At 44.0% G+C, this 13,071-nt stretch overlaps 3 protein-coding genes across 9 annotated transcripts in view; 1 reads left to right on the forward strand and 2 right to left on the reverse strand.

The window, feature by feature from the left end:
• Nucleotides 1-957: 957 nt before the first annotated feature.
• LOC125769535 (uncharacterized) lies at nt 958-2,960 on the reverse strand. The gene is made up of 2 exons (XM_049438268.1): nt 1,084-2,960; nt 958-1,036 (listed from the first exon to the last, which is right to left on the reverse strand). Exons 1-2 carry the CDS (start codon nt 2,958-2,960, stop codon nt 958-960), a joined length of 1,956 nt encoding a protein of 651 aa, XP_049294225.1.
• An 844-nt stretch (nt 2,961-3,804) lies between these two features.
• LOC125772403 (uncharacterized) lies at nt 3,805-5,391 on the forward strand. The gene is made up of 3 exons (XM_049444107.1): nt 3,805-3,895; nt 3,958-5,091; nt 5,153-5,391. The coding sequence occupies exons 2-3, from the start codon at nt 4,488-4,490 to the stop codon at nt 5,353-5,355; spliced, it is 807 nt and encodes a 268-aa protein (XP_049300064.1). The 5' UTR covers nt 3,805-3,895; nt 3,958-4,487; the 3' UTR covers nt 5,356-5,391.
• Nucleotides 5,381-13,071, reverse strand: part of LOC125772390 (ral guanine nucleotide dissociation stimulator-like 1) — a 33,536-nt gene continuing 25,845 nt past the window's right edge. For 5 of the 7 annotated variants that reach the window (XM_049444079.1, XM_049444076.1, XM_049444075.1 and 2 more), the window contains 6 exons: nt 10,779-10,883; nt 8,298-8,571; nt 8,086-8,212; nt 7,497-8,013; nt 6,828-7,426; nt 5,381-6,747 (listed from right to left, as the gene is read on the reverse strand). In XM_049444079.1, coding sequence (XP_049300036.1) covers nt 6,141-6,747; nt 6,828-7,426; nt 7,497-8,013; nt 8,086-8,212; nt 8,298-8,571; nt 10,779-10,883 — 2,229 coding nt within the window. In that variant the 3' untranslated portion in view covers nt 5,381-6,140. The remainder of the gene's footprint in view (nt 6,748-6,827; nt 7,427-7,496; nt 8,014-8,085; nt 8,213-8,297; nt 8,572-10,778; nt 10,884-13,071) is intronic. The other 2 variants (XM_049444081.1, XM_049444080.1) reach the window with 1 other exon arrangement.

Genomic DNA, 13,071 nt, shown 5'->3' on the forward strand with positions numbered 1-13,071 from the left:
GCCACCAAAGAAGGAACTTCTTTTAATTCATGAAACCTAATAAGCTAACTAAATGTAATTCGTAATGTGTACCGGAAATTGTACGATTGATCTGCATTGTGATTTGATCGATTGTTGCCGTAATCGATGAACTAGCCTAAACTGTCAGTTTTGTTTACATTATCCCGTATGCGAAAAATGCGTGTGTGCATACTTAAGGTGCGAATGATTGCTAGCCTTCCAAATGTTGATATCACGTTGCTGCTGAGTACCGTTATCTCAACCAGCCAACCACGCTTGAGTGTATCTCTAAGATTTCCTTTGCCACTAAGGTAAGTAAGTACGTTCCATCCTGATACTAACTACTTTCTTCCTTTATAGATAACTATGCGAGCTAGCTATTTGATTGAGCTGATCGACAGCTTCCCTAAAGTTCCCGTACAAACCTATGGGAGAACTTTCTACCGTAATGAAGTGTACTGACACTGTAAGCAAATTTAACTATTGCCTCCTATACTACGCTGAACATCGCTACGAATGTGCGCATGTTAGATACCAACGCGATGCTGTTGTTCCGACCGAAAAAGCATAATTGGATGCCGAGATGAATGTATGTGAATAATATGTGTGTAGTGAACCCGGCCACCGTCACACATATTCCCGAACCGTCCGCAGATGATGTGTAGTAGCACCACATGATGAAACTCATTCCGATTGAGTAGTGTAAAGAGTGTGTAAATCTCTTTACCCCGAATATGATGCCTGATGAAGCCCGTTGCTTCGCGATGAAATGATACGCCGATAAACGTGTGATGGTATGTAGATATTGATCATTCCAATATTCCACTTGTAGATATCGATCTTGTTGTTTTCTGTTCTTCGCAAACCCAGGCTGGTGAATGAAACCAGCGTTTATGATCCGAATGATAGTTTGGTTTCCAACGATGTGACACGTTTGCATGATAGTTTACCGAATTGTCACGTGGGGTATACTTCCAGCGCTTGGAATGACGTTCGGCCCGAGAAATACATCGGTCTGACCTTGACTTTGATGCCTCTAAAACGATGCCAAAATTATGGTAGTGAGGTAAATGTGCAACATACCTTCCAGGAACTTTATTATAAACAGTGGTCCCCTTCTGATTTGTTTTCTCTTCCGTAGGTGGACTTCCGTAGCCCGAACGATGACATGGTTGAAGAGGTGTACCGTTTGATGCATTCCCTGTCACGCTCCAGCCGAATGATGTTTCCACGAGCCAAGGTTTGCCCGTGCCCATAGATCGTTTTCGTCCTGAATGAACCTCCCAGAACGTGTCTCCGCCGATTACGATGTCTATGTTGCCCGGAACATTAAATGAAGGATCTGCCAGCTGCAGATCGGGCATACTCCACGATGAAGTATCGATGGGTGTAATTGGAGTATGCGCAAATAGTGACTCCAGAACGAGGAACTCCAGATGATTAGAATACGATTGATTCCTCGATGCCACAGTTGCGACGATCGACCCTCTCGCCGACTGTGCCGTTTTTCCGATGCCCGTGACTGCCACGTTGATTTTGTTTCGAGTAGCCGTAAGCTTCCGAGAAAGTGATTCGGAAATAAAATTCGACATGGAGCCTGAATCAAGGAGCGCCCTTGCCTCATGTTTCTTTCCGTCGTCACCCACGATGAATAGGACAGCCGTTTCCAGGATCACCGAACTGCGATCGTCGTGAGCTGCCATCGTGATCGTTGTAGTGGTAGGAACATGCAAGAGTGTATGGTGTCGCTGATGACACGTGCGACAAGCATGCTCCGACTTGCAGGATTTCACTTGATGGGAATCTCCGAGACAATTCCAACATAAGTGTTTCGATGTAACCACTTCCCGACGTTGCTGCACGTCCTTACTGCCAAACACCGGACAGTTTCGTAAGAAATGGTTCTCCGTACACTCCAAGGGACACTTCGGTGGTGGTGATACAATCATCCTACTTGACACTGGTTGTGCTACGGCTGAGTGAACGATTGTCTTCCGCGAACTTGGATAACGCTGCGTACCAGCCACCTTAGTGATACTAGTGTCATCTTCACAAGTAGTACTCCGAGTCGCCTTCAATATTTGTATTCGATCTTGTACAAAATCGATGAGCTCCTTGTATTTGTCCTTCTTGGCATGGACCGAATGCTTTTCCCATGCTAAAACAGTAGCGTGATCTAGCTTCATAACCAGTAAATTTGTCAACGGTGTATCCCAATGATCGATGGGCTCGTTGAGCTTTAGTAACCCATTCACATGACGAATGAATTCATCCACCAAATGCACTAACTCATCCACACAGTCCGCGCGTACGGGCGGAAGGGAATGTAGCTTCCGATAATACTCACGGATTAGTGTACGTGGATTATCGTACCTTTTTAGAAGAGCTGCCCACGTCACCGAGTAGTTGTCCGCTGTTAACGGCGTGTGTTCGAAAGGAAGCCCCGCTTCCCCTTTCAATGCTGACAGCAAATATTCCAGCTTCGCAATCGAAGGAAGCTCCGGTGAAGCGTCGATCATCGCGATGAATCGGTCACGAAACGACAGCCATTTCGTTTGGTCGCCATCGAATGATGGCAATTCGATCTTCGGAAGACGTAGATGTGGTGCGTTTGGCCGACCAAACGCAAGCGTTGAAGAAGCCAAACCCGATGTGTCGTTTAGCGTACCCTCTTCCCGTCGAAGGTTGTCCCGTAGGAAGGATTTTAGCTTCCTACACCGCTCCTCGATGTTGATCCTGTCCATGATGCAAGCTTCAATCGCTTCATTACTGTCATCGAGCTCTTCCAATTTCGATACCGCGGCGAAGAACCCTTCCTTATGCCGTTCCAAGTCCTCTAACGCCTCCGGAATTTGCTTGGCGTCATCCCCAGAAAATTGCACTTGGAACCGTTCGAGAGCACTTATATTTTCCACCGCGATCCTTCTTTTTAGTTGAGCGGCCTTTATCTTCTTGTCCATGATTTTGCACGGTTTGAAAACACTCACAGGACGAAATTACACACGAAAGAAAACGTTTAAGTTTGGCGCGAAAATTCAAATAACGATGGCGCTGAAATCGTTGGCCGTTGCCCTTGATGCGGAGCGAAACGCGATGGCGTGAAACGACGCGACGAAGAAATGTACACCTTGCCCTTGTTGCAGAGCGTTAAACCGACCGAGCTCTTGTTGCAGAGCTTTGAACGAAAAAAAAACTCTTTGAATTCACAATCCGGTTCGAAGGACCAAAAATGTGAGAAATTCTCACGGAGTGCTGGCTGTAAATTTTCGGAGTTTTTTCCACCAAGCCGAGAAAGCCGTAATCGTCGCGCGCCGTTCTGTTTGTGACTGTGTATTCGTCTGTCAAGTTCATTATTACATAGTTCATTTGCTAATCCTAAAGTTCACTTACTGCCCTAGATGAATAGTCCAATTAACTAATTCCCTTTCAGTTCGTCCGTGAAACATTTCATGAAAGATTTCCTATAATTCCGAATCTATTTTCAACATAGCTTACATGTTCTGAAGGTATAAACAATAATGTTTGGTTGTGAAATATTGCTGCATTTCTATTAACAATCATTATCTTATTGATACTTGATACGGAACAATTGGCCACACTTCTGTTGGTTATCTTTTCTATAAGCAATAGTAAATAGTTCGTATTATCAGATGCTTCAGATGAAATACAATAAATCCCATTTAATTTGATAGTGGCGTCGAAATGTTATCAGTTTTTTGATAAAAGGATCAAGTTGATTGCTTTACTCGACAGAGTGATAAGAATTCTCATTCAATACAGCCCGGAAAGGTAATGTAGCTACCTACAGTAGTATCTGAACTTTAAGAGTGATACGATCTCAGTATGGTTCCTCTCTTGCTGTTACTTCCTTTTATAGTACTAACGTGTACGGGTGGTATGTAGTGAATCCAAGAGTTCAACTTTCAAAGCCACTATAATTATAGCATCTTTTTGCAGATGATACTTTCTATTGCCATACGTGTGATTCATCAACCTACAAGGAATGCGTGTGGAATCCTTATACCTCACTGACAAAAGACTGTGAAGCTGGTGATCGTGCCTGTGCCACTGTGATTCTTCCGAACGGTCACACCTATCGTGGATGTTCGCAGGACTCAGAATGTGTCGCCGCTGGGAAGGAGTGTATTCTGTGTGATAAATTTTCGGGCTGTAACATTGATCGGTATCCATCCGATCGCCTCCGGTGTAATATCTGTCAATCAAGTCAATCTAACTCCTGCAAGCTATTACCCTATCCTAGATAGTTTGAGAAACCTTGTATAAGACTTGTGGCTGATGATCGGTGTGTTACCGTGTTCGATGGGTTTAACGTGTCCTATCGGGATTGTTTATCTTCTGCGCGCGAGGAAGATCTTCCGAAGTGTACCGGGTCTAAATCGACGGTAGAATGTAATATCTGTTCTCGATGGAATTGTAACACATGTACAGTTCGACAGGATGATCAATGTCTGCAGTGTACATCGAATATGACGCACTGTTCTAGTGGAATCCGAACAGCAACCGTGTGTAAAACACCTTCGGAAGGCAAATGTTACTCAAGAGTAGATGAGAATGGATATCTTGTACGTGGATGTTTGTCTGACATTACTGACCAAGAGTTAAAAGATGGCTGTGAGAAGGATGGCGTCGATTGCGTGGTTTGCGAAGGAGCCGGATGTAATGGTCAGTTTCTTCCCAAGAATACACACAGCTGTGTGCAGTGTGATTCACGGTTCCAACTAAACTGTGCACAGGAGCAAACGGACGATAGTAATGTACAGTACTGTCGACGTCATGTACAAGATGATCGTTGCTATGTACGAACCGATACAGATGGAAGTCTTCAGCGAGGTTGTTTATCAGATTTAACTAACGACACACTGTGCAACGATGGAAATTCTCAATTCTGTGAAGTATGTGTTGGTAGTAGCTGTAATAAGAATGCATATCCCTCGAATCGATTGTCTTGCTATCAGTGCAGCAGTGAGTATGCTTCAAACTGCGACGCCGAACAGCGCCATGATGAGCTGATGAAGTGCAGATATCATCGCACCAAAGATGGATGTTTCATCAGAAGTTTTGAAGAAGAAGGTAAAATACACTATATATTTCTTATACTTGTTTTGAGTAGCATGATGTATTTCAATTGCAGTCACTCGAGGATGCATATCGGACTTAGGAAGTGGTACGAATCCTTGCGAAGGATGGAAAAGTACCGATTGTCGTACATGCTACGAAGATGGCTGTAACTATATCTCCAAAACCGTGTTAAGAAACTGTAGCTCCTTCGTGGGAATAGAATTGTGGACGTTCTTTTGCTGTCTCGGATATTATTTCTTAAGGATGTTCGGATAGCACAGAAAATATAGCTACAACAGAGTGAGTTTGGAATAGTTGTGTTTTCAGTTTATTAATATCCTAGTAAAATACTTGCTGCGTGCTGCGGGTAGGAATAAAACACGCACACGTTCGATGCCACTTTATTTCTGTTGTATAGATCCAGAAATAGTACCACGGTTCGTACGGAGCTTTAACTCCAAGCGCTACGATATGCCATTAGCGGACTAACATCGGTTTCAAAATTTTTGCAAAACACAGAACAAATAAACACTTCCAAAAACTCTATCCTCAAACGGGCACACCTGGTAGAAGGAGGTTTGTTGGCATTCGTTATCCGTCCCTGCTAGTCTTGCATGTTAGTTGCATGTTGAAAGGTTTTGTTATAAGTTGTTGAAGTTACTCTCCCCTAATAATACCTTCAGTTATACTGCACCGTCCACCGTTTGTGGATATGTGTATGTGTGTATTGATGCAAGTTTCAGTTTTCCCTTTGGGTCAATTCAGCTTCAAAACCTGAACCGCTGCTTACCTACCTGTTAAATGTGTCGACTTCTTAGCGTCTTATAGAATCTAAGATAAAATAACCACAACCACACAAAGCCGTGTGCGTGTGAAAGAATACTCTAACTGGATACGTATGGTACGCGATATAGAGAATGGTATCGTTGGGTTAAAAAAAAAAAAACAAGCAACAAAACGTCCAATTCCAAATATTCACTAGGCTTAAAATAAATGTACAAAATCTGCTGGAACTCGCGTCGGCGAGCTGAGATTACAAAAAAACCATCCGATCCCGTGTCCTAGGGACGACCGGTGGAACTCGGAACCGAGGAGCTACTACCCGTAGTGTCCTTCTTCGGTCGCAGGATGAAATTAAGGTTGTATGCGGTGTTGACTGCGTAGTATACGTTTGCATTGTTCGGTAGCAGTAGTTCCTTGTCGGGAAGCACCTGCGCCAAGGTGTAGCGATCTGGATCACCTTCAAGGCCGAGCTTAAGCATCGCGTTCCGGATGACCTGCGGTGTACGTTCGTTGTTCGCAAGCATGATGCTCTTGTACAACACGATCCCATCCAGTTCGACCTGTTCCGTCTCGTACGTCACCTTGATGATGTAGAAATCGGGCGAGCTACTCTTCAGTGGTGAGTTTTGCACCAGCTGCCCATTAATGATGGGCGCCTCGAGGTCTCTGGTACCATTGGCGCTTCGGTTCGCCACCGTACCGTTGGCTTGCGATCGGTTAGATTGTGGAGTACGTACACTGCCAACACCTCCGTTGTGGTTTGATCGCTGACTGCCTGACGTGGTGGAGTCCATCGATAGGGAAGACACACTACTAGCAGCGGACAGGATCGAAGCATTCGGTGGAGTAGCGTCACGATCGAGAGAGTTGTTGCGTGAGCTATAGCTGTGGAGAGCATGGAGAGAATAGTCTCAGTACAAATGATGCCTTGAATATCTATTCTACACCGCTTTTGTGTTGCTTACCTTGCGTTGGATGTGCTGTTAATATCACAGTAGAACTGAGAACCTGCTCCGCTGCTCGAGTTCGACGCTATCGAATCGCTCTTCTTATGTCCTGGAGTTCCGCCACCTCCTCCACCTCCACCTGTACCACCGCCAGGATGTTGCGTTGGTGGTCGTTTAGTCATTTCGGGCGCAGGCTCTAACGAACAGCTCAGCGTATGTGCTTCCCGTTCGTCAAGCACCAGCAACGAAGCGAACCATCGATCAAACAGTGGATCGTCCGGTAAATGGTACGTATTAGCCGCCCCTTGGAGAAGCTTGATCTGTGCCAGAACCTCGAACTCTTTTCGACGTTTGTCGAAATTGATCAACCCATCTTGTAACGTGTCCGGGATGGCAGCATGGATCATTGTCAGATCGGTTAAGAATGTACCGAGGTACGGTATCGTACCGTGGCTGATGAGGGTGTTCTGCTTCTGGAACACCTTCTGCAAGTGCCGATCGTTCTCGCCAACTGTGTCCGCAAACTTGGCCGTTCCCTCGCGCATCAGTACCTCGCGCTGTGCCCACGCATTATTGTCTTCGGAGAATATCCGCGCCAGCTCGTTATAAAGCTCCAACTGGGTAAAGAAAAATAGGACAATAATTGAAAAACCTCTCCGAGGTGTTTCGAGTGATCGCGGTAAGTACCTTATCCCTTGGCAATACGGCCCATGTCTTCGATAACCTATACACCGCGTTGGATTGCAGGCCGGAAATGATCGCTTTCAGTGAGGAGAAGTTCTTCAGCAATCGCAGCTCCTGCGCAATATCGATCCACGTCGAGATGAGCAGGGCCCGTTCCTGTGGTTTAAGTCGCGGCTCGATCAGTATGCTCGAGATCACGCGAAATGAGACGGCATTGAACTGGGTTACTGTTGCCAGCACCGAACTACACTCGTGCTTGTCCCGATTCGACCAAATCGCACCGAGACATTGGTGCGGTATCAGCCGCTTGAACAGCTCCATATCCATGCGGGTCAGCTGCTCGGCAAAGTGCTTGACCGGAATGTTTGGAAAGCGGTACGAATTAAGCAGGTGGGACGGTGGACCACGGAATGCTGGTGTCAAACAGAGGCCACCGAACTGGTCGGCGAAATCGTGATAATCGTTAGACCATGGCAGCGGTGGTGGTATTCTACTGTACTTATCTAACCTATGGGTAAACCTTAGCCGAAGAGATAATAAATAGGAGTCAGTAAACATTCACAAACGGGACATTAAAACTTTAATATCTTACCTATTTAAAGCTTTCATATGTATTTCCGATTTTGGCAAACGCTTTGAGGTGAATGCTAGCAATCGTTGCAAATTATCCGTATCCCAATCCTCGGGGAACCCATCGAGCCACACGTGAAGAACAGAGACTGCAAGGCACGAGCAACAAAGGTGCACAATTAAGCGGGTTTTTATAAAATGATAATCATCGCGCCATGGTGGTAGACACCTTACCTAGAGTTTTCTTGTGCTGGTCCGATAGGGATTCGGGCTGTAGTAGGGCCGGTTCAGCGTGCAGCTTCTCGTACCGGTCGAGCAGCAGTTCCAGCACCTTTTCCGGCTGGGCAAAGGTACGGTAGGTGTTGAGGAACACGTTCACGAACGTGCTCTCGAGTTCGCCGTCGTCGGTTGCGAGGGCATCGACCAGCCGCGCTAAGGTGGCCGCCTTAACGAACCGCACCCGCACGGTTTCCCACTCGAGGTGCGATATTTCATCATCGGAATCTTGCTGTGGGAAGTGAAATGAAGAGAAAGCATAAGAATAGTGGTGAAGAGATTCGTTTTAACATTTTAAATTGCTTTAATAATTATCACAGTAGAGCTTTTTGCAATAATGGCATGCAAATAGTATACCTTTAGGCGTAATTTAAATCACCCAGGGTCATGAGAGTTTTAACAGATATGTAATGGATGATTTTTTCAACGTTAATAGAGTAAGCACATAATGTAAAAATGCTTTATATCATATAGGTTTCGGATACGAAAGAAACTCATTCTACCATGACCAGCACAATAACACACGCTTCACGTCATCACGAGTCTGGCAAGAAAACCGGTGACTCATCGAACGAACTCAATCGTTCGGGTTGTACGCGGTGATAAATATTTTAAAGTTGATTTATTGATTTTTCTTACAAACGACTACCAGGTGACCATAAATGTCCTCCCGTACGGGCAAACTTAGAATTTCAACCCTAACCACAATAGGCAGGTGCACATGCAACGTCCACGTAGGTACCTATATGTCCATAGTTGGACTGCAATCGTACTTAAATCAATTTTGTATGCAAATATGCTAGACGACTAATCGATTTTCCCCTTCAGAACGTTTTTGGGATAGAATGATGTCGCTAGTTCTATTTGCGTGCTGCACTCAAATCATTTCTATTGCACTACAAATCGTCTCACCGTTTGCCTTGCACTGTAATTGTACTGACCATACTGACCTCCATACTAGATGGTTGTGATATGTTTCCATTCCCGTTTTCCATGATTAGCCCCATTTTTCCAACACCGTACAAAACGATGTGTCACCCTTCTGCGGGCACAATTCATTCATTAATGTCCCCCAATGGGGAGGTCGAGACGAAAGGGGGAAAAAAATAAAAATAAATGTTTGCAAACCATTACAACCTATTAGGTAACACAATGTTCCGTTCCGATGTATTCGGAACAAAACAACCCGCAAAGAGCCCTTGCTAATAGGTGCCAAGGTGCATTTGTCCGGTTAAACGGAGAACTTGCTTATGCAATCGAAGGTTTTGGGTTAATAAAAGGGTTCCCACGCGCTCGATAAATGCAACAATGGCAGTTTAGTTTTGTCCGCTTAGGTGTCAGGTGTCACCGGCAACGAGGGAACTAATTCGATCTGTGTGTTTATATCTTAATTGCGATCGAAGGGAGACAAACACCCTTGGAATTTGTATTTTGTAAATGCTTTGGTGGGACAATTGCTAAACGAAATTGCAATGGAAAGCAATAACAAGCAATTTAGTAATTTAATTTAATTTCTCTATAAAAAATTTAGATAACATTCTACGTTTGATCTTCAATTAAAAGATGCTGGAAATTCATGATGGAAATCAATCTTTAGAAATATTTTCATATTAAAAAATTGTTTGATAGTATAAACTAACTAATCTATAAAGCCCCAATTTCTTCCCCTCATCTCGAAAAGTCACGCTTGTCCGACATTAAATTAGAAAAGCAATTTAAATTAACGCAAACCAGCAGCCAGCACTAACGCAAAACGTCATTAGCATCCATTAACAGCATCATTCGTATCCTGACCGATGCAGAAGAGGGCGTCCTCGTCTGGAGAACATTCCCGTCACCAATCAGCGCCATTGAAGTGGCTTCACCATACACTTCTAACCATTCCAGCCGGATCGATGTACATCTCACATTACGCTGAGTGCAATCAATGTTCTGCATGTCAATCACCATTTGCAGTGCAATTGGCTTGGTTTGCTGTTTTTCGGGATGCAGTTTTCTGGTGTGTAGACAAGCTCTTTGTATGATTTTATGCACATGGCTAATTCAAAAATGGTTGAGATCGATCGAGAGAAAACACTCTCTAGATGATGGAGCAGCAGAGCAGCTTTCTGGAGGAGACGGTTTTTGGCAAGATAATACACAACAAAAAAAACTCCATTCGTTTTATGTATGATAAAAGCTTTTGGCAAGGATGATCACGTAGGTTTAAGCGTACTAAAAAAACCCTCCAAAAAATATGAAAAAAGCCCTTTTTGTCTGGTGGCCTGATTAGCACGTAAAACCATCATCCGCATCGATTGCCAAAATGGAAAGATTGTAGTTCTGTTCTGTTCGTTTTTTGTTTCTCTTTTCCATTCTCTCTCTCCCTTAAAGGGAAAATAGAACGATGTTGAAGTTTTTTTTCCCTTCCACAAATACATTACGTACGGTCGTACTTACGCTGCTGGCACTGGGTGTTGGTCGATGGTACCGGACCTTCTTAAGGTAAACCGTGTAGATGGCGTTCTCCTCACGTTCTTCACCCCATAACCGCCAGGTGGGCTGCTGGAAAGAAATTGTTTGTGGAAAGAAACAGACAAGAAAAAACAAGAACAGTTTCCATTAAATCGGTGTTGTTTTTTTCGGTAGTTTGATTATTCTGTACTCAGTGGGAATGATATTTTCAGGTTTCACTGGGGAAGATATTAGAGATATTTGAATTTTAAAAAACATTTTCCACTCCCTACGGCGTGACATAGGTTTTTGGATGAAGATGTTCTAGCAGCTACGTGAATCATCGACACGAAGATATAATTAAAGATAGCAAAAAGGGGGAAAAAAACGTCTTAAACACAAGTTCAAGATCACAACCTCTTCGTAAGTATTGCCTCAATTAGAAGCATCTTTGTCATTGGCTGAGGGTTAGAAGCTCTTCCCCCACAGCTGTTAATTGGGGCTAAAAACAATGGAGTACGTGTCTGACAAGATCGCTTGGAACAAAAAGGCCCTCCAGATGGAGGAGAATAAAATTTTTACGATTTGTTTTTATTATTTTTTTTCTTGTAGTAAATCGAATCCGTCACAGCACATGGTTTTGAGTTTAAAAGGCGAACCCGCCTTCGACGTGCAAGAAAATGAGTAAGAACTAGTCACGACTTATTTGTGTGTCTGCGTGTTTTGTTTAAAGTAGTAAAAATAAAATCCCATAAAAGAACAATGAATAGATCCGGCATTCCCAGTAAAAATTTGAGCTGGGAAAAAACGGGTCGAACTTTTTGACTAGCGTCACCGGTGCATTGCTGCGGCACGCATAAACGCTTCGAAATGATGATTGCCGACATCCACGGTAAACCCCTCATGAATATGCGACCCATCGTAGGACTCTGGAGGGCGACACCTTCGGCTAGAGCCACGTGTGTTTCTCCAAACAAAAAAAAAATGCGATTTGCCTACGCTGCCAAGCTTCTGCCTTTTTATTGTTTGTGCGCGAATACGCTCTATCCGTGTCCGGATGTTGCTAGCGAACCATGACGCTCAGGCGAGTCCGTCCAGCCTTCGAACGTAGGTAATTTCTTTCACAACAAAGCCGACCCAAGTCTAAGTCGAATGTGCCACGTGTGCAGGAGGAAGGAAATGTAAGAGGACGCAACGAAAATACAATTCGTGCTGAAAGAATGGAAAGTCGTTTCCACGGGGTTTTTTATTGTGTGTATGCAATGTCAGGGAGAATTAGCATCCATATGGAGTAGCGTTCGTTGGGCACCAAACAATGGTGGAAGGAGTATTTAAAAAAAATATTTGTATAGAAAATAGGAAAGGTCAAAGACGGAAGAAAAACATTGTTGATAAATATTGAGGTTGATTTTTTTAATGTTCTTCAACTAAAACGAAGCGGCATCATTTAGTCGAACATCAAATGATGTGACTCAAAAGCGTACATAATTGAATAACACGAGGTTCTGCTAAATCGCTCCTAGCGAAACAATAATTACATTTCGTGTCTTTATACCTCGGCTTGTAAAATTAATCATCAATAATGATCATCTTTTACAAGACACTTTGTGTCCTTTGTTTCGCTTTTATGGAGCTGGAGCCTGAATTTATGCAATTGCACACCATTACATCATGAACAGTGTCGGCGATCGATCACAACAAAGCTGCACAGGAAAGTGCAATGAATGATACGGCAACAAGTAGACAATTATGGCACAATCGCTCCCTAGGATTGCTGTTATACAATTCCCATGATCGTACCCCGGTGCTGTCTGGGCGGATGGATAAATAAACCGTCTTCTCCGTGCCCGATAAGCGCACGACGCGCGTAGAACCGCGTTGTTACAAAGTCTACGCGTTAAGCAATCAGGCAGCGTAAATGTTAATGTTGCTCAGTGTACAACAGCCACTACCGACTTCCGAGCACCCCTTTTTGATAGGGGCATACACACACACCCTACGCCATGAGTCACCGAGACGAACAAAGTGATTCGACATCACGTCCAACACATCGTCGGCTTTTCGACACCAAAGGGGGCAATAGTTCAAGCTGAATCGGTCGTTGATTTCCCGCTCTGCACTGTGAGAGATAAAGGGAACGATGTAAACACTACGCACCAGATGGGTGTGAGCAGTGTGTGAGGGAGTGTTTATTTTTGTCTTTAAGTAAGTGTTATTTCGTTTGATGGTGATAAGACTGTTGCTTGAGTTGCCTTTTTTATGGGGAGATTAATTTTATGCTCATTATTTTATTGAGATT

The sequence above is a fragment of the Anopheles funestus genome, chromosome 3RL (assembly GCF_943734845.2).
Source record: "Anopheles funestus chromosome 3RL, idAnoFuneDA-416_04, whole genome shotgun sequence".
NCBI lineage: Eukaryota > Metazoa > Arthropoda > Insecta > Diptera > Culicidae > Anopheles > Anopheles funestus.

Bases quoted from the DNA above. Each gene is read 5' to 3' on its own strand.
- LOC125769535 (XM_049438268.1), bottom strand. From the start codon at position 2,960: ATGGACAAGAAGATAAAGGCCGCTCAACTAAAAAGAAGGATCGCGGTG. The intron at 1,037-1,083 runs GTATGTTGCACA...GCATCGTTTTAG, and splicing joins TATAATAAAGTTCCTGGAAG to AGGCATCAAAGTCAAGGTCA.
- LOC125772403 (XM_049444107.1), top strand. From the start codon at position 4,488: ATGACGCACTGTTCTAGTGGAATCCGAACAGCAACCGTGTGTAAAACA. The intron at 5,092-5,152 runs GTAAAATACACT...TTTCAATTGCAG, and splicing joins CAGAAGTTTTGAAGAAGAAG to TCACTCGAGGATGCATATCG.